The 19,211-nt window shown below is 45.5% G+C and overlaps 2 protein-coding genes across 6 annotated transcripts in view; both read left to right on the plus strand.

The window, feature by feature from the left end:
- Nucleotides 1-2,598: 2,598 nt before the first annotated feature.
- LOC121475224 (D-dopachrome decarboxylase) lies at nucleotides 2,599-5,027 on the plus strand. Its single transcript, XM_041728339.1, has 3 exons — nucleotides 2,599-2,786; nucleotides 3,059-3,234; nucleotides 4,746-5,027. Exons 1-3 carry the CDS (start codon nucleotides 2,679-2,681, stop codon nucleotides 4,816-4,818), a joined length of 357 nt encoding a protein of 118 aa, XP_041584273.1. The 5' UTR covers nucleotides 2,599-2,678; the 3' UTR covers nucleotides 4,819-5,027.
- A 2,376-nt stretch (nucleotides 5,028-7,403) lies between these two features.
- CABIN1 (calcineurin binding protein 1) overlaps nucleotides 7,404-19,211 on the plus strand; it is a 153,441-nt gene continuing 141,633 nt past the window's right edge. For 2 of the 5 annotated variants that reach the window (XM_041728554.1, XM_041728558.1), the window contains exon 1: nucleotides 7,412-7,473. The gene's annotated coding sequence lies outside the window, so the exon portion shown is untranslated. Of the gene's footprint in view, nucleotides 7,474-7,510; nucleotides 7,865-19,211 lie in introns of those variants that run through there. The other 3 variants (XM_041728556.1, XM_041728555.1, XM_041728557.1) reach the window with 3 other exon arrangements.

Genomic DNA, 19,211 nt, shown 5'->3' on the forward strand with positions numbered 1-19,211 from the left:
AAAAAAAAGTTTATTTAGGGGTGCCTGGGTGGCTCAGTTGGTTAACCGTCTGCCTTTGGCTCAGGGTATGATCTCAGGGTCCTGGGATGGAGTCTACATTCGGCTCCCTGATCAGTGAGGAGTCTGCTTCTTCCTCTCCCTCTGCCCTTCTTCCCTGCTCATGTGCACACCTTCTCTATCTCTGTCTCTCTCATGGTCTCTGTCTCTCTCAGATAAATATATCTTTAAAAAATTAAAGATTATATTTATTTGAGAGAGAGAAAGAGAGGAAAAAATTAAAGATTATATTTATTTGAGAGAGAGAAAGAGAAGAAAGAGGAAATGGTAGAGGGAGATGGAGAAGCAGGCTCTCCACTGAGCAGGGAGCCAGACGCGGGGCTCGATTTTAGGACCCCAGGGATCATGACTTGATCTGACGGCAGATGCTTAATCAACTGAGCCACCCAAGTGCCCCTCCTTTTTTTTTTTTTTAAGATTTTATTTATTTATTTTTAAGATTTGTTTATTCATAAGAGACAGAGAGAGAGACAGAGGCAGAGACACATGCAGGCACTTGATCCCAGGACCCCGGGATCACACCTTGAGCCAAAAGCAGGTGCTCAACCTCTGAGTCGCCCAGGTGTCCCTAAAGATTTTATTTCTGAGTAATCTCTACACCCAACATGAGGCTTGAACCTACAACCCTGAGATCAAGAGTCACATGCTCTACTGGCTGAACCGGCCAGGTGCCCAAGCCTCCTTTAATATGCTCACTCATATAGAATTTTAGAAGTGTAATTGAAATTATTCATATACACTCCCACATAATTTCTTTTTTTTTTTACTCCCACATAATTTCAATTGTATTTTCATTTATAAGTCAAACAACTTTGCAACACTGACAAGAGTACCAGAGTACCATGTTTAGCCATATCAAGAGATTTCCATTTTTTTTTTTTTAAGATTTATTCATTCATGAGAGAGAGAGAGAGAAAGAGGCAGACACAGGCAGAGGGAGAAGCAGGCTCCCCACAAGAAGCCGGACACGGAACTCAATCCTGGACCCCAGGATTACCACCCGAACCAAAGGCAGACACCCAACTGCTGAGCCACCCAGGTGTCCCGATTTCTATGTTTTTTAAAACATATTTTATTTATGAGAGAGAGTGTGTGCACAAGCTTGGGGGGTGGGGGGGAGCCAGGGGGAGAGATAGAGCTGACTCCTTGCTCAGCAGGAAGCCTGACATATAGGGCTCCATTCCAGGACCTTAGCGGAAGGCAGATGCTTAACCTGACTGAGCCACCCAGGCACCTCCAGATGTCCATGTTTTAAGTAATACATTTTGTTTTGACTATAAAAATATAGGGTACTATATAAACATGGCTGGTAATTGGACTAGGACCTGGCTTTCACTCCATGGTGTGTAGTATTTCACTATGAGACAAGGTCGCCACAGGTGCCAGAGGCCACAAAAGCAGATGTCTGTCGGGACCAGGTAGGGATGCAGTAAACTGGAGGTTCTCTGCCCAGCCTCTCCTGAACTCACAAGTGTCACCTGGCTCCGGGTCAAGAGAAGCGCAGATCCCCACATATAACGTGAAGTCGCCTCACTTGGAAATGGTAGCAACACAGTAAAAAAGGGATGAAAAAAAATTCAGATAGAGCCTGGGAAAGGCCCCTACAGATGTGTTTCTGGTGTGTGTCCAAATCCCCATTTTGTGAAACTGAATAAAGGAAACCTCTTGTACAGTAAGGTCGGGCGGCCAGAAGGGGGGGCGCTCACACCTACTACTCCTTGCGGCCCTTTGCAACCTCGGTCGGAAGAACCCAAGGGGAAGACGGTCTGAGTACTACCAGCAGGGGAAAGACCCCCTCGGTGCCCCTGCCCCCGTCCGGCCAGAGAGAGGCTGTCACAACTCAGCCATTAAAAAGCGCCTACACTCTTGATTCCCAGTTTATTCCGGCGCACTTTAAAAAAAGTTTTTTTAGTTTTATTTTTTAAAGATCTTATTTATTCATGGGAGACGCAGAGAGGCAGAGGGAGAAGCAGGCTCCTCAAGGGGAGCCCGATGTGGGATCCGATCTCCGGACCCCGGGATCACGACCTGAGCCAAAGGCGGACACTCAACCACCGAGCCGCCCAGGTGCCCCGCACTTTCTGTTAACAGTCCCTCCCAGCTCCTCCTTTTTTTCTGTTAAGAAGCACGTTTCTCTCCGTTTGGACTTGCCGATGGTTTTGCCTTAGGCTGCACGTCCCAAATTGCAATTCTCGGCTACCCTCGAATAAACCCATTTTTTTTACTGGTAAAATAACTGGCTCTTCCATCTTCAAGGTTAACAATCTAAGCCCGGGTTAGGAAGCCGGGGCGGCGGCGCCAGGAGGCCCTCGGGCCCGCGGGCGGGGGGAGCAGGGCCGGGGACCCTGGGCCGCCCGCGCTCCGCCGGCGCCCGGGGGGCGGGTCGCGCACCCGGGTCGCCCCCGCCCCCGAGGGGCCTTAGGACTCCGGAAATCGGCCTCGCGCCGAGGCGGGTGTAGACGGCGCAGCCAATCCCGGGGCGCTGCTGCCTGCGCAGCCAATAGGGAGCCCGGTCCCGTGGCGCCCGCCCCCGCCGCCCAGTCCGCGACCCGGGCGCCCCGACCCGCGCTCTGGGCCCGGCTTCTCCGCGGCGGCGGCGCGGCGGCTCCTTCCCGCCAGGCATGCCGTTCGTCGAGGTGGACACCAACTTGCCCGCCAGCCGTGTGCCCGCGGGGCTGGAGAAGCGGCTGTGCGCGGCCACTGCAGCCATCCTGGGCAAGCCCGAGGACGTGAGCGTGGGCCGGGCAGCACGGGGCGGGAGGAGGCTGCCGGGCTGGGGCCAGCCCCCACCCCCGGCTCTGCGTCGCAGGGACCCCCCCCCCGCCCCGTCGGCCCCGTGCTGCCCTCCCTGGCCCTGACACCAGCGCGACCCCCCGGGACCCCGCCCCGAGCCTCCAGCCCTGACCCCGGGGGCCCGCGCAGGTCGCCTCTCGCCCTCCCGGGGCCTCAGCGCGGACGCGGCCTGCACCGGCTTCAGGCGAAATTTCGGTGTTGCCCGCAGCGCGTGAACGTAACGGTGCGGCCGGGTCTGGCCATGGCGGTGAACGGCTCCCCCGAGCCCTGCGCGCAGCTGCTCATCTCCTCCATCGCAGTGGTGGGCACCGCCGAGGAGAACCGTGCCCACAGCGCCCGATTCTTCGAGTTCCTCACCAAGGAGCTGGACCTGGGCCAGGATCGGTGCGTGGGGGCACGGAGAGGATGGGGGCCGTGATCCCATCCCCGAGCCCCTTGGGAGGTTGGGGGAAAGGCAGTCCTCAGCTAGGGCCCTGGGCCCGCGGATGCTGGGTCCACCCTCAGAAGGGTAGAGGAATTGAATGGATTCCTGACACTGCCGTGGTTTCCTTAACACCTGGGCAAGGTGTGACCTTCCAAACCTCGGTGAGGGTTTGGAAGGCTGTGAAGTGGGAAAGCTCTCCTTGAACTGCTCCCTGGGGGAATTGCTAGAGTCCTGGCGGATGGGGGTGCACTCTCTGTGCCTTGGCACAGGGGTAGGTTAGAATGTTATTTGTTAACAATAACAAATTGTTATTTTAGCTAACATAGCATATGTTAACATAGCATAACATAGCTAACAAAGCTATGGCCGTTTATCATCTGCCTTTAGCCTTCTCCACATCTTAGAAAATTAAGAATGATTTTCTAGGAGAACTTCTCCAGCTTGGTCAGATGTGTGACCTCTGGGCCTGTAGCCAAATAGGTCCTGGGAGACTCAGGGAGTAGTGGAAAGAAAGTTGGCTTAGATGTCTGGAGACCTGGGTTCTGAGTCCAGGACAGCTCAGGGACTCAGGGAGTGACAAACCCGGAAATGAACCACCTCTGGTTTGTAGGCTTCTCTTCTGTGACTAGAGGGGAATGTATTAATAATCACCCAAGAAGCCCGAACAGCCCCCCAACCTGGGATTCTGTGTCAGGGTTAAAGTTTCTTTCTGGGTGAAAAATATTCCTGAGCCAACCCCATGCCTATGAGGAACTAAGAGCATGAGAAACTTGAAAGAACCTTCCAGAATGGATCCTTTGTTGGCCTAAGAGGCCTAGTGAGGATTACTCCTGGGAGTGCTCAGACCTGGTCTTCAAGTCGGGATGAGGTAAAAATTGTAAGAACGATATGTAACATGTAAATGGTTACCTGTGCCAGGTTATCTATAGATACCTAACATTTGCATGTTCCCATTTGATCCACGCAATCTCTGTCCCTCTGTTCATATCACCTTGTGCAGACATGCTGTCCCTGTGAGGTTTACAGATGGGAAAACCAAAGTTGTCACACCAACCCTTCCCCTACCATCCCTCAGGCTACCCCAAGTATCTTACTCTTTACCAGGAACTTCTCATCACTTCTGTGAGAGGGGCGTGTTGTGCACTCCATAGACATTAGTGGGGGGCGGGGGGGGTGTCAGGTCACCCTGTGTCTGGTTTTGAGGTAACTTTGAGAAAATAGAAGTGCCTGGGGGTACTGCACATGCCCCCAGGGAGCTTGCAGTTTGAGAGTGAGTGGGCTACCCACAGAGCATGCAGTGACCCTAGAGGCTCCCTTCTGCCCCTGAGGGGACACAGTGGGAGATCATTAATGGGCTAAGGTAGGCTGCTCTGGGAGTCCAGGGTAGGAGTGCCCAGCTAGCAGTCTTGGAATATGAGGCATTAGCCAAGGAGCTGATTACATGTTTTTTGCTTTTTCTTTTCTCTTGAAGGATAATTATCCGCTTTTTCCCCCTGGAGCCCTGGCAGATTGGCAAGAATGGGACAGTCATGACTTTTCTATGACTGGCACAGAGGGCACCCAAGGCATGCATCTGTCAGCTGTCTGCCCCTTCCAGAGAGACCTCCTGGCAGAGTAAGGGCCTGCTGGGTACCAGCTTCTGGTGCTCATTCATGCAGATCTGCCTGTGACCCCACAGTCATCTTCTTCCCCAGCCTCATATCAAATAAATAAAGAGATTTTTGTCTTTCTTTTTTTCTGTCCCACCCTGAAATCTTCGTCTTTCAAACGTGACTTATTTATCTCCCTTTACCCTTCCCTGGCATTCTGGGTCACCCTGGGCATCAGGGTTGGTGTGTGAGGTGGGAACTTTAGGGAATCTGAGAGGTGAGATGTTTCCAGACTTCCAGGCCACTGTCTCATGTATTGTGTGTAGGCTTGCTCAAATCCAAGGGTGGATAGTACAGCCTGGAGGCCTGGTTTTCTATCCCCATGGGCAGGCTGGTGGGGCTGGCAGCCGGTCCAGGCTGGGTCTTCCTACAGCTTTTGCTGACCAGATGTTCCTACCCTCAGCTTGGGTTGGCCCATGTAACTTACTGCCCATGGAATGCTGTGCCCACCAGGGGAGCAGTGCGGTTGGGCTTCAGGGCCCTTTCCCGGGTATTTCCAAACTCCATCTTCTCCCATGAGTCTTACCAAAATTCCTCTGTAGCTGTGCACCTTGTAAAAGTCATGTCCTGGAATGGCAAACCTGGAAATGAAACGTCTGCCACTACAAACAGAATGAATGCAATTCCCATCTAAATACTATATTATGCTTTCACATTTTAGGGGATAGACAGGCATGGTGGGGGGAGCCCAAAAGGTGTCCTTTACAGTGACCTTCCAGATGTTTGATGCAGAGTTTACATATCATGACCCTTAGACCTGGTGGTGGGCACTGTGTTTACCTATAGTTGGAAGTCTTATCATCCTTGTACACCTTGTACGTCAGTGGAGTACCAAGTTGAGATTTTTGGTCTGTGCTGTCGACGTGGTAAAGTTAGTTCCCAATGGAACAGTTCTTGTGCTTTTGCTCTTTGTACCCGACCACTGCTGTGGACTCTCATTAAAACCTAGAGCTCGGAGTTCCTTCCTTTGGCTCCCTGGCCCAACTTTTCCTGTGCTCATTCCTTCTGCCAGCATGGTGTTCTGCTTCCCAGAGGGGCTCAGGGAATGTTCCTGGGTTGAATCTGAATGAATGGTTAAAGTGCCCAAGCAGGGATTCAGGCCTAACTCTAGCCAGAACCATAAGGTAGTAGCCTCCTGCCTTGGTCCCACTTTGAATGTTTTTCCCCTACTGTAGTGAGAGTGAGGTCATTTGGTTGCTGTGGACGATTGTCCCCTCCCTGTCTCCACATTATCCTCACTGTGGCCCTGAACTTTGGCCCCTGGTAATACTGTGCTGCCAGAGTGATCCTACACTGCCCGTACTGTTTCTCACCTCCAAAAGCTTGCCACACAGCTCCTTGCTACGTGGGCCGCTCTTGCCATCTTTTCTCACCTGTTTCACTCCAGAGCATATTTTAAGATACAACTCAGGTGTGAGAGCTGCATCCAGGGGTGCTTGTTATCCATTAAACTTGAAACCACCTGTTTCTGCCTGGGTCCACTGCCCTGCCCCACCCAAGGCTGTACTCTCCATGTCAAGATTAGTGACTCCATTATTTTTGCAACTCCTGGTGCACAACTGAAGCTTATTGTTCTGAACTGACGCTATGAGTTCATCATGATTTTATCGCTTTTACATAAGGTCAAAGAGAAAGCCATAACATTCCTATTTAAATTTTTTTTTTTTTTTTTTTTTTTTGCTGGACTTCAGCAACTATGAATCCCAACCACTCTGAAACCTTTCCCTGAAAAACCTGAGCTTCCAAGGGTTTAACCTCTTTCAGCCCAAGGCCGTTTTCGGGAAACTTTCAATGCTGAATCCTCTTCAGCTTTGGAATTCTGTTACTCCCTCCCCCGCCCCCTCCCGTTCATTTACCTGTCTTTTTGTGTGTGTGTGTGTGTGACTTTTATCTTTGTCTCTTAAAGATTTTATTTATTAATCACACACAGAGAGAAAGGACAGACACAGGCAGAGGGAGAAGCAGACCCCATGCAGGAAGCCCGACGTGGGACTCGATCCGGGGTCTCCAGGGTCACACCCTGGGCGGAAGGCGGCGCTAAACCGCCGAGCCACCCGGGCTGCCCTTTATCTTGGTCTCATTGGCTGATTGTATCTGTACCTTTCGGGCTTCAAATCGTTTTCAGAACGAGGCGAGGCTCGGGATATATAAGGGGGAACGCCCCTCCTCCCCCGGTTCCCTCTAAGCGTCCCCAAGTGTCCCCTGCCTTCCGAGCACCTGCCCCAGGTTGTAGCAAACCGTCCTTTAGCGGCTGCTCAGGGCCAGGCGCCGAGCTCCGCGTTTCCCAGGTATTACAAGCGGCGGAGCAGGGAAGCCCGACCCACGTCGTCGGGGCGCCCCCGCCCCAAGCAGCCGGAGGGGGACACTCGCGCGCCCGCCGCTCGCAGCCCGCGAGGGCCAGGGGAGCTCGCTCGCCCGGCGGCGCGTGCGCCCTCGCTGATTGGCCAGCGGAGCCGGCACCGGAGCCAATGGGAGCGCGCCTTATTGTCAGGCGCGCAGCCGGCCGGCGCGGGGGTCGAGGCGGGCAGGCCGTTGCCTTGGAGACGCCCGGTGAGTTCCCGGGTGGCGGGCTCGGGGGCCTCCCCCGGGAGGGGGCGCGGCTCTGCTGAACGGGGGGCGGGAGAAGGGGCGCGGGCCTGGGGGGCAGCGGGCGCCGGGCCGAGGCCGGTGCGGACGCGGGAGCGGGGGGGCAGAGGGGCCCCGCGGTAGCCTGAGTGTCCCATTCGGGGAAACCGAGGCCGGAGGGCGGGAGCGGCTTGGCCGGGCCTCCTCCCCGCCCTGGCCGTCACCCTGGGGTGCCGAGGCCGGGCTCCAGCGTCGGGAGCGGTTCTCGGTGACGGCAGCGGGAGCCACCATTGGCGGTGCGTCTGCCCGGCGCTGAGCCCGGGGCTCGCCCCTTCGCTTGCGTCCTTTGACTTCACCTTCACAGCAGCCCCGAGAGGTGAGTGCTGCTGCTGCCCGTAACGCCGTGTACACGGCTGGAAACGGAGGCCCACGCGAGGTGAAGGGTCTTGTCCAGAGTCAGCCGACCAACTAGTGGACCAGCCCAAGTCTAGACTGAAAGAAAAACATAAATGTTAAAGATTTTATTTTTGAGTAATTTTATTTTGAGTAACCCCCTGTGGGACTTGAACCTATCACCAGGAGGTCAAGAGTTGCATGCCCTAAGGACTCAGCCCACCAGGCGCCCCTAGACTGAAAATCTTGACTGCACTGCTTCCTAGGAGGAGGAGGAGGAGGACCCCAGCTACACACAGCCTACTGACACACTCAGGTGTCCGCACAAGTGACTTCGGAGTCACTTAATTCTTTGGGGCCTGGCTTACTATGGGTTTATGGGTCTTAACTATGGGACTTGGGGTTTCACGCAGCTAAAATTCGTTGCATGGGATCCATAACTGTGGTTACAACGAAAATATCCGGGACGCCCGAGTGGCTCAGCGCTGGAACATCTGCCTTCTCAGCTCAGGTTGTGATCCCGGGTCCTGGGATCGAGTCCCGCATGGGGCTCCCTGCGTGGAGCCTGCTTGTCCCTCTGCCTACGTCCTCTGCCTCTCTCTCTCTCTCTGTCTCTCATGAATAAAATAAAATTTTAAGAAAAAAAAAAAAAACCTGAAACATGCTTTGAGTGGTCTCCTTCAGAGGTCGGCAGACTTAGGTTGTAAGTGCAGTAATATTTGTAATATTAATAGAATTATATATCAGAGTATGCTGTGAATGTAATAAACATTTATAATAGTAATTTAGGCTTAGGAGGCCTACTTTGTCTATTCCGTTCTGGCATCGTACATTGGATACAGGCAGAGACAATAGGTAAGCGAGTGGCAGTGTTCCAATACAATTTTATTTATGGACACTAAAATTTGAATCTTATGTAATTTTTATATGATTTTCATGTGTCATGAATTTTTTCATCCATTTAAAAATGTCAGAACCATTCTTTGCTCCAAGGCAGGTTAGCTTGCAGACCCCTAGTCTAGCCCAAAACCTCATCGGGTAGAGGAAACTGAGAATCAAAGAGGGGTCTCTTAGGCCAAGCTGATGACACAGCCAAGAAGAGAGCCACAGCACAGCCTAAGATCTAGGCTTCCCGACTCCCAAACCAGAGCACGTCAGGAAATACCACCTTTTATCACTGACTGGGTCAGGGTGCTGAGTTACTCAGTGTGTGCTCTTCTTTATCATATGTTCTTAAGGCTATGGAAACCATGGCCTAACGTGTTTGGAAATTTGTGAGGTTAAATTCCTAAATATGCTATTCTGGGATAATATGATTGTTGGGCTGGGAGTCTGAGAAAGGAATAGATATTTTCTTTCTTCCTTTCTTTATTCAGTAGTTCTTGCTCCTTAGTCTCCTTAGTCCTTTTTTATTTTTTTTAACGATTTTCTTTCTTTATTCGTGAGAGACAGAGAGGCAGAAGGAGAAGCAGGGGGCAGCCCTGGTGGCGCAGCGGTTTGGCGTCGCCTGCAGCCTGAGGTGTGATCCTGGAGACCCTGGATTGAGTCCCACATCGGGCTCACTGCACAGAGCCTGCTTCTCCTTCTCCCTCTGCCTGTGTCTCTGCCTCTCCCTCTGTGTCTACGAATAAATAAGTAAAATCTTAAAAAAAGGAGAAGCAGGCTCCCTGTGGGGAGTCCGATGCAGGACTCGATTCCATGACCCTGGGATCATGGCCTGAGCTGAAGGCAGCCACTCAACCACTGAGCCATTAAGACATCCCAGTCTCCTTAGTCCTTAACGATTACTTAGTGTTGTCTTAGTCTTGATATTTTTCTTTTTCTTTTTTTTTTTTTTAGTCTTGATATTTTTCAAGAGTACTTGTCAGTAATCAGATATCAGTCTAATATCTCTCAACTTGGATTTGTCTAATGTTTTCTCATGATTCATGTGAAGTTATGCATTTTGGGCCACAATAACACAAACATTGTGTTGTCCTTAGTGCATTATACCAAGGAGTTCAAGATGCTGATGTGTCTTATAACTGGTGATATTTATCTTGATTGCTTGGTTTAGTGTCTGCCAACTGAAAAGTTCCTATAGAGTTACTAACTTTCCCTGTCCAGTTAGTAGGTATCTTGGGTGAAATACTTTGGAAGGATGGGAATTCTGGTTTTCACAAATTTATGCCCACTGACCATAGTTAGGATCCATTTGTGGGTCCCTGTGGTGTGTGCCTAAAGGTAATTATCTATTACTCTCTTCCCTTTTACATTTATTAATTCAAATTCAATTAAAGGAAGAGCTATCCCTTCTCTCATTAGTATGGGCCCCAGGGATATTCATTTTATTCCATGGGTTAAAATCTAATAAAAAAAAATCTAATGTTACCATCATTTTGTTGTACACTGTTCTGACTTTGCTTGTTCAGGATCTCCTTCAGGTTAGCTGCTGTGTCTTCTCAACAAATTCTCATCATTTTGGGGAGCATTTATTTATTTTCTGGCACCTCCAGATGTTACAGGCTCGTATTGTGTTCTCTCTGCCCCAAATCTTGAATCGCAATTCTTATCTTTAGCCTTACAATATCCAATCAAGATACTATTCTCCACAGTTACTTAAATTAGTTCTTTTCGGGCAGCCCCGGTGGCGCAGCGGTTTAGCGCCGCCTGCAGCCCAGGGCGTGATCCTGGAGACAGTGGATCGAGTCCCACGTCAGGCTCCCTGCATGAAGCCTGCTTCTCCCTCTGCCTGTGTCTCTGCCTCTCTCTCTCTCTGCATCTCTATGAATAAATAAATAAAAATCTTTAAAATATATATATAAAAAATTCTTTTCTTCCGCGTACCCTTCAATGTGTTCATGTATTTGTAACACAGTATGTTCACTATTGACATTTATGTTCCATTTTGGGTTCCACCTAGATCTTAGTTGATTTTAATTATTTTTCAAGTAGGAAGCATGACTGTGGTTATAAGAGAAAGAACTGTAACAAAGGTATACTCAGGGAAGTGTCACTTCTCCCCCCCCCACCCCTGCCATCTTGTTCCTGTTCTCCCCTACCTTTCACCCCTTTTCCACTCATCCCCTGCAGCTAACTGATCTCTTTGGTGTCTGGATTATCCTTTCTTTCGCACAGATGAACAGGTGTTCATATCCGCTTCTTTTGTATATGAGAGATAGCATACTATAGATAATTGTGTTAGCTTTTTTCAATTAACAATGTCTTGAAAAATCACCCTTTGTGTTCATAGAAATCTTACTCATTTTTAAAAAGTTTTATTGAAACAATTCATACTCAATTTGCCTATTCATTGGGATAAAATGTACATACAATACAGTGGTTTTTAATATTCATAGAGTTGGGTGTCACCACAATCAATTTTAGAACATTTTTATCACCCCAGAAAGAAACTCTGTACCTATTAATAGTCACTTCTCATTGCCTCCTCCCTTAGCCCTAGGCAGTCACTAGTAATTTCTGTCTATATAGATTTGCCTATTCTGGACAGTTCATATAAATGGGATCATGCAGTATGTGGTCTGTGACTGATTTCTTTCATTTAGCATAATGTTTTCATGGTTCATCCTATTGTCAATAGTTCATTAACTTTTTATGGCTGAATGATATTCTGTTTTATGAATACATCACATTTTATTTATCCAATTATCAGTTGATGGACATTTGAGTTGTTTCTACTTTTGGTTACTTTGAAAAATGGTGTTATAACATTTCCTCATTAATTTTTACAGCTGCGTATTCACTGTGTGGAAGTACCATGGTTTATCCATCCACTATACTATCTATAACTATTTAGGTTGTTTCCAGTCTCTTGAAATGACAAACAATGCTGGAATGAATAACCCTGTATATATGTATTTCATATTGTTGGAGGTGCATCTTTAGGATTGATTCCTAGAAGTAGAATTGCTGGGTTGAATGGTAAGGGCATTTGTAATTTTCTTAGCTGTTGTCAAATTCCCCTCTAGAGTGGTTGTGCCAGTTTGCATTTCCATCAGCAATGTATGAAAATAGTGCCTGTTTCCTGGCCACCTCCAACAGAACGTGCTGTTAATTTTGCCAGTGCGATAGTGATAGTGTGATAAAAATAGTGTCTCAGTGCTTTAATTTGCATTTCTCTAATTATGAGTGAGTATGAAAATTTTTTCAGGTTTGAGAGCCAGTTGTATGTCTGAGTGAATTATTTATTCACATATTTTCCCTATTTTCCTATCAGTTTTTTTTCCCCTTGGCTTATGGTATAATATTAATGTGAAATGTAATGTTTAAAAGAATTTTGTTTTTTTAAGATTTTATTTATTCATTCATGAGAGACACAGAGGGAGAGAGAGGCAGAGACCCAGGCAGAGGGAGAAGCAGGCCCCATGCAAGGAGCCTGATGCTGGACTTGATCCCGGGTCTCCAGGATCATGCCCTGGGCCGAAGGAAGGTGCTAAACCGTTGAGCCACCCAGGGATCCCTAAACAATTTTTTTAAAAAGATTTTATTTGAGAGAGAGACAGAGCATGAGTTGGGAGAGGGACAGATAGAGGGGGAGAAGCAGACTCCTGTTGAGCAGGGAGGCCTGCTTGGGGCTGGATCCTAGGACCAATGACCTGAGCTGAAGGCAGACACTTGACCCTCTGAGCCACCTAGGTGCCCCTAAACTATTTTTAAGTGTACAGTTCCATGGCATTAAGTACATCCACACTGTTGTGCAGCCATCACCACCATACATCTCCAGAACTTTTATTTACATTTTCCCATACTAAAACTCTGTACCTATTAAACACTCTCCATCCTTCCCTTCCCCCCAGTCCTTGGCAACTACCATTTTACTTTCTGTCTCTATGAATTTAACTACTTTAGGTACCTCACATAAGTGGAATCATACACTGTCATTCTGTGCTGACTTATTTCACTTAGCATATCTTCAAGGTTCATACATGTGTCAGAATGTCCTTCTTCTTTAAGGCTGAATATATTTCATTGTATGTATATACCAAAATTTTTTAAAAAGTAAGCTCCACGCCTAGTGTGGAGCCCAGTGTGGGGCTTGAATTCATGACCTTGATTGAGATCAAGACCTGAGCTCAGATCAAGAGTCAGATTTGTAACTAAATGAGCCATCCAGAAGCCCCTTGTTTATTCAGTCATCTGTGAATGGGCACTTACTTGGGTTGCTTCTACTTTTTGGCTGTTGTGACTAGTGCTGTTCCTTAGTTTTTAAGAGCTTTTTATGTGTTTGTCTACAATATATGTTGCAAATTTTTTTCTCTCAATTTATCAATTGACTTTTAACTTTTTGTTATTGAAAACTTTTCTAATTAATTTTTTTTCAATTTTGTTGAGGTGTAATTGACATATAGCACTATACAAGTTTTAGGTATACAGCATAATGACTGCTTACGTGTGTTGTAAAATGATTACCACAATTAGTTTTGCTAATATCTGTCATCTCATCTCATATAGATACAAAGAAAAAAATGTTTTTCCTTTATGATAAGAACTCTTAGGAGCTTTTACTTTCAAATATACCATATAGTAGTGTTAACTATAGTTATCATATATATTATATCCTTGGTACTTAGTTACAACTAGAAGTTTGTACCTTTTGGCCACATTCATCCAATTCTCTCTCCCGACCCTTTCCCCACCTCCTGCCTCTGGTAACCACAAATCTGATCTCTTCTATGAATTTTGGTTATTTTGTTTTTATTTGTTTGTTTTTTTTTTTTAGATTGCTGTATAAGCGAGATCATATAGTATTTGTCTTTCTCTGTGTAACTTATTTCACTTCGCATAATGCCCTAAAGTTCCTTCTATTTTGTCACAAATGGCAGGATTTCCATCTTTTCTCCATGGCTGAATAGTATTCGTGTGTGTGTGTGTGTGTGTGTGTGTGTGTATGTGTGTGTGTGTGTGTGTTTGTGTGTGTAACTTCTTTTTTCATCCTGGGTGGATGCTTACATTGTTTCCATGTCTCAGCTATTTGTAAACAATGCTGCTAAAGACATGGGTATGCAGATCTCTCTCAGACATGTTTCCATTTCCTTCAGATGCATTCCCAGACGTGGAATTGCTGGATCATATAGTGGTTCTATTTTTTGAGGAACCTCCATTATTTTCCAGAGGGGGTAACAATTTATAGTCCTACCAACAATACAAGGGGTCCCTTTTCTCCACATTCTTACCAGCATTTGTTATCTCTTTAACTTTTTGGTGATAGCCATTCTAATAGGTTTGTGAGGTGAACTCACTGTGGCTTTGATTTGTATTTCTCTTATAATTAGTGATGAGTACCTTTTCATGGACTTGTTGGCCATTATTTTATTTTCTTCGGAAAAATGCCTAGTCAGGTGCTTTCCCCATTTTTATTTTATTTATTTATTTTATTTATTAATTTTTTATTGGTGTTCAATTTACCAACATACAGAAAAACACTCAGTGCTCATCCCGTCAAGTGTCCACCTCAGTGCCCGTCACCCATTCCCCTCCAACACCCGCCCTCCTCCCCTTCCACCACCCCTAGTTCATTTCCCCGAGTTAGGAGTCTTTATGTTCTGTCTCCCTTCCTGATATTTCCCAACATTTCTTTTCCCTTCCTTTATATTCCCTTTCACTATTATTTATATTCCCCAAATGAATGAGAACATACACTGTTTGTCCTTCTCCGACTGACTTACTTCACTCAGCATAATACCCTCCAGTTCCATCCACGTTGAAGCAAATGGTGGGTATTTGTCGTTTCTAATTGCTGAGTAATATTCCATTGTATACCTAAACCACATCTTCTTTATCCATTCATCTTTCGATGGACACCGAGGCTCCTTCCACAGTTTGGCTATTGTGGCCTTTCCCCATTTTTAATTGGATTTTTTTATTTTATTTTTTTTTCTGCTATTGAATTTTATGAGTTCTTTATATATTTTAGTTATAAACCTTAATCAGATATATGGTTTGCAAATATTTTTCCTATTCTGTAAGTGGTTTTTTCATTCTGTTGATTATTTCTTTTCCTATGCAGAGCTTTTTATTTTTATTTTTTAAAAAGATTTATTTATTTATTCATGAGAGACACAGAGAAAGAGGCAGAGACATAGGCAGAGGGAGAAGCATGCTCCTTGCAGGGAGCCCGATGCGGGACTTGATCCCCGGACCCCGGGATCACACCCTGAGCCAAAGGCCCATGTTCAACTGCTGAGCCACCCAGGTCTCCCAAGAGCAGAAGCTTTTTAGTTTGATGCAGTCCCATTTGTTTATTTTTACTTTTGTTGCTTGTGCTGAATTTTTTGTTATGCAAAATTTAAAACATTTTTATGTTTATTATTATTATTATTATTATTATTAACTTACTGCCTCTGGATTTTAAATCATTGTGAGAAAGCCTTTCCATATACAAGGTTAAAGAGGAATTCATCTGTGTTTTCTTCTAGTATTTGTCTGGTTCCTTTTGTTTTCATTTAGATCCCGAATCCATTTGGAGTTTATGTATATATGTGGTGTGAGGTAAGGGTCAAATTTTACCTTTACCAAATGGCTACCAATTTTTCCCAGCAACTCTTTTTAAATTTTTAAAAATATTTTATTTGTTTATTCATGAGAAACACACAGAGAGAGGCAGAGACATAGGCAGAGGGAGAAGCAGACTCCCTGTGAGGAGCCTGATGCAGGACTTGATCCCAGGACTCTGGGATCATGCCCTGAAATGAAGGCAGATGCTCAACCACTGAGCCACCCAGGCGTCCCTTGTTAACTTAATTTTTAAATATTTAAGCATCTTTGTTGCTATTACAAACAGGATTTTTCTCTATCATAATTTCTTCTGTTTATTTTTTGTTTTTATGAATGCTACTGACTTTTGTGTATTAATATTATGTCATCTACTTCATTGAGGTCTTTTAAGTTTCATAATTGATTTGGGGGTTTTCCAGATATTCTGTTATATTGTCTGAAATTAATGATTGTTTTACTTCTTTACTCATTCTTATACCTCTAATTGGTTTCCCTTTTCTATTGGCATTGCTAATACGCTAATAAGTATAGTGGTGGATAGTAACAGACATAATGAGCATCCTTGCTTTGTTCCTGATATTAATGGAAATGCCTCTAGTGTTTCTCTATTAAATAAGATTTTGGTTTTAGGACTTAGGTATGTAAGAAAGGATTATTTAATTCCTATTTTCTTGAGTGCTTTTTATCACAAGGGAGTGTTAAATTTTGTCAAAGGCTTTTTCTTCTATGGAGATAATCCTACAGTGCTCCCCCACCCAGTGATTTTTGTTGTGTTTTCACACATACAAGTGCTTATGTTTTCATTGTTAGTAATTCTTTACATTTCTCCAATTTTAGCTGCATTCCCTTTCACCCACTTGTTTAATAGGAGGTGCTTAAATTTTTAAATAGAAGGATCTGTCTTCTGTCGTTGATGGTGGTGGTAGTGTTAGTAAATTGTAGTTTTAATGTATTGTGATCAGAGGTTTTTTAACACATATTTATAGAAGATGTTTTCTCTGTGACTTAATATTTGCATTTGTTTTGTGAATATGCTGTGAGTGCTGGAGTATATGTAGTCTCTATTAGCAGAGTATAGAGTGGTATGCATCTGTAAGTTCTATAATCATTTTGTTGTTTGGATCTTCTGTGTCCTTATTTTTTTCTCTATTTGACCTGTCTTACACTGACAGTGGTGAATGAAAGTCTCTTATTAGTGTGTTTTTATTTATGTGTCCTTGCATCTCCTATGTTTTTTGTTTCATAGAGTTGGTTGCTGTATTATTTGGTGTATATTCTTTTTTTTTTTTTTTTTAAAGATCTTAATTTTAAGAGAGAGTGCATGCGCACATGTGAGTGGTGGGGAAGGGCAGAGGGAGAAAGACAATCTCAAGTAGACTCAGTGCTGAGATTGGAGCCAGATATAGGGCTGGATCCTAGGCCCCTGGATCATGACCTGAGCTGAAGCCAACTGAGCCACCCAGGTGCTCTAAGACTGTCAACTTTCACTCAACATAATGGCTTTGAGGGTAGCCCGGGTGGCTCAGCGTTTTAATGCTGCCTTCAGTCCAGAGCGTGATCCTGGAGACCCAGGATCGAGTCCCACGTCGGGCTCCCTGCATGGAGCCTGCTTCTCCTTCTGCCTGTGTCTCTACCTCTCTCTCTCTCTCTCTCTCTGTGTGTGTGTGTCTCTCATGAATAAATAAATAAAATCTTAAAAAAACATAATGGCTTTGAGATTCATCCAAGTTGTTACATGCATCAGTTGTTTGTTCCTTTTAAAGGGCAGTATTATTCTATTGTGTAAGTAGTATTCTTACTGAGCAGTATTCTCTTGTGATATATCACAACAGTTTATCTGTTCAGCTGTTGAATATTTTTGGTAATTTGAATGGAGCACCTTTAAACTTTTACATACAAGCTTTGTATGAACGTTTCTCTAGGATAAATAGCTGGGATGAGATTGCTGTATCATATGGTAAATGTGTGTTTAACTTTATAAGAAACTATTTTCCACCATGATGGTACTGTTTTGTATTCCTATCAGCACTGTGAATTTCAGTTGCTCTGTATCCTCACCAGGACTTGGCATTGTCAGTTTTTTTTAAAAAGGTGGCCATTCTAATAGGTGTATAGTAGTATCTTCTCATGATTTTATTTATTTATTCATGAGAGACATGCAGAGAGAAGCAGAGACCTAGGCAGAGGGAGAAGTAGGCATGGGGAGATGGGGAGCCTGATGCTGGACTCAATCCCGGGACCCGGGGATCATGCCCTGAGCTGAAGGCGGACATTCATCCACTGAGCCATCCAGGTTTCCCTAGATGCAGTTTTAATCGTATGGTTTCTACTTCTCTCTCTCTCTTTTTTTCATATTGTATGATGATCAAAGTGTCCATCATGGCATAGCTCCAGACTGAGCAGCATTCTTTTTTCCTAAATGTAGAACATAGGAGATAAAATAGGTATTAGCCCAGGGGAGGTTTGAGTCTTCCTTGTCTGTGAAAAGACTACTTCCTTTCTTTTAAGAACCCTGAGAGAACTCACAGACCATGGTGGAAGCCATGCTAGAAATGATTGCTACAGTGCTGTTGGCAATAGTAGCAATCAATTCATGTTATCTGGGTGGAGCATGCATTCAGTCTGTAGGCCCAGGCTCACTCCCTCTGCTTCCAGGGCCTTCTGCTGGCCTCTCTGAGGGGATTTTTTCTGACTCCTCTTCCTGCACTACCTGGCTTGTTTGAGGGGTGCCCCCCCTCCCTGTCCTGGCCTCTTAGGCCAAAACCCTTGGTGTTATCTAGAACCCCTCTGCTCCCTCTAGCCTCCTAGGTGCAGAGTCCTGTGAGTCTACCCCCTGTAGTGTGTCCCTTGTGTCCACTGCCCCATCCAGGTTCCTGTTATCTCTTGTTTAGTAACAGCATGTAATTCACATACCATATAGTTCACCTATGTGGGGTGTGTAAGTCAGTGGTTTTCATTGTATTCACAGGGGTGTGGAATTATTACCACAACCAATTTTAGAACATAATCATTACCCTGGAAGGAAACCCTGTTCCTATTAGTAGTCATTCACCATTTGTCCCTTTCCCACAGTCCACTATCTACTTTCTGTTTCTGTAGATTTGACTATTCTGGACATTGCATATAAATAGAATCAGACAACATGTGGCCTTTTGTGACTGGCTTCTTTCATTTAGCATCGAGGTTCATCCTGTTGTAGCATGTGTCAGTACTTTATGATTGAAGAATAATCCATTGTATCAACATGCCACATTTTATTTATCCATTTATTTTATTTATTCATTCATCACTTGGCAGACATTTGGGTTGTTTCTACCTCGAAGCTGTTATATATAGTGGTGCCATGATCATTCGTGAACCAGGTTGGGTATGGACATATTTTTTCATTTCTCTTGGCTAGATACCTAGGAGTGGAATTTCTGGGTCATATGGTAACTCCAGGTTTAACATTTGGAGCAACTACCAGACCGGTTTCCACAGAAGCTGCACACTTTAGCTTCCTGTCAGTAATGTATGAGATTCTAATTTTTCCACACATTCTCACCAATCCTATCTTTTTTTTTTTTTTTTTGCAGACTTCAAACTGGTCTGCCTACCTCTAATATTTTTTCCTTATATTTCTAAAATTTTGTTTTCCCCAAAACTCTCAGTGGCTCCTCTGTTGTCTGCAGGTTGAAGTTCCCAGTTCCCTGGCATGGCACTCTTCCATCCTCCATATCCATCTCTGTTCTAAGGCCTGGCCGTGGGCTGTGTTGGCACCCAAGTGTGTCTACATTTCCCCATCACACCACAGCTCACCACCCCTTTGTTTCACCACCCCCTACTGTTGTCTGTTC

The sequence above is a fragment of the Vulpes lagopus genome, chromosome 14 (assembly GCF_018345385.1).
Source record: "Vulpes lagopus strain Blue_001 chromosome 14, ASM1834538v1, whole genome shotgun sequence".
Classification (NCBI taxonomy): domain Eukaryota; kingdom Metazoa; phylum Chordata; class Mammalia; order Carnivora; family Canidae; genus Vulpes; species Vulpes lagopus.

Excerpts from the sequence above, each read along its gene's own strand:
- LOC121475224 (XM_041728339.1), top strand. The coding sequence starts at position 2,679 with ATGCCGTTCGTCGAGGTGGACACCAACTTGCCCGCCAGCCGTGTGCCC. Across the intron at positions 2,787-3,058 it reads TCCTGGGCAAGCCCGAGGAC|CGCGTGAACGTAACGGTGCG; the intron begins GTGAGCGTGGGC and ends TGTTGCCCGCAG. Across the intron at positions 3,235-4,745 it reads CTGGACCTGGGCCAGGATCG|GATAATTATCCGCTTTTTCC; the intron begins GTGCGTGGGGGC and ends TTTCTCTTGAAG.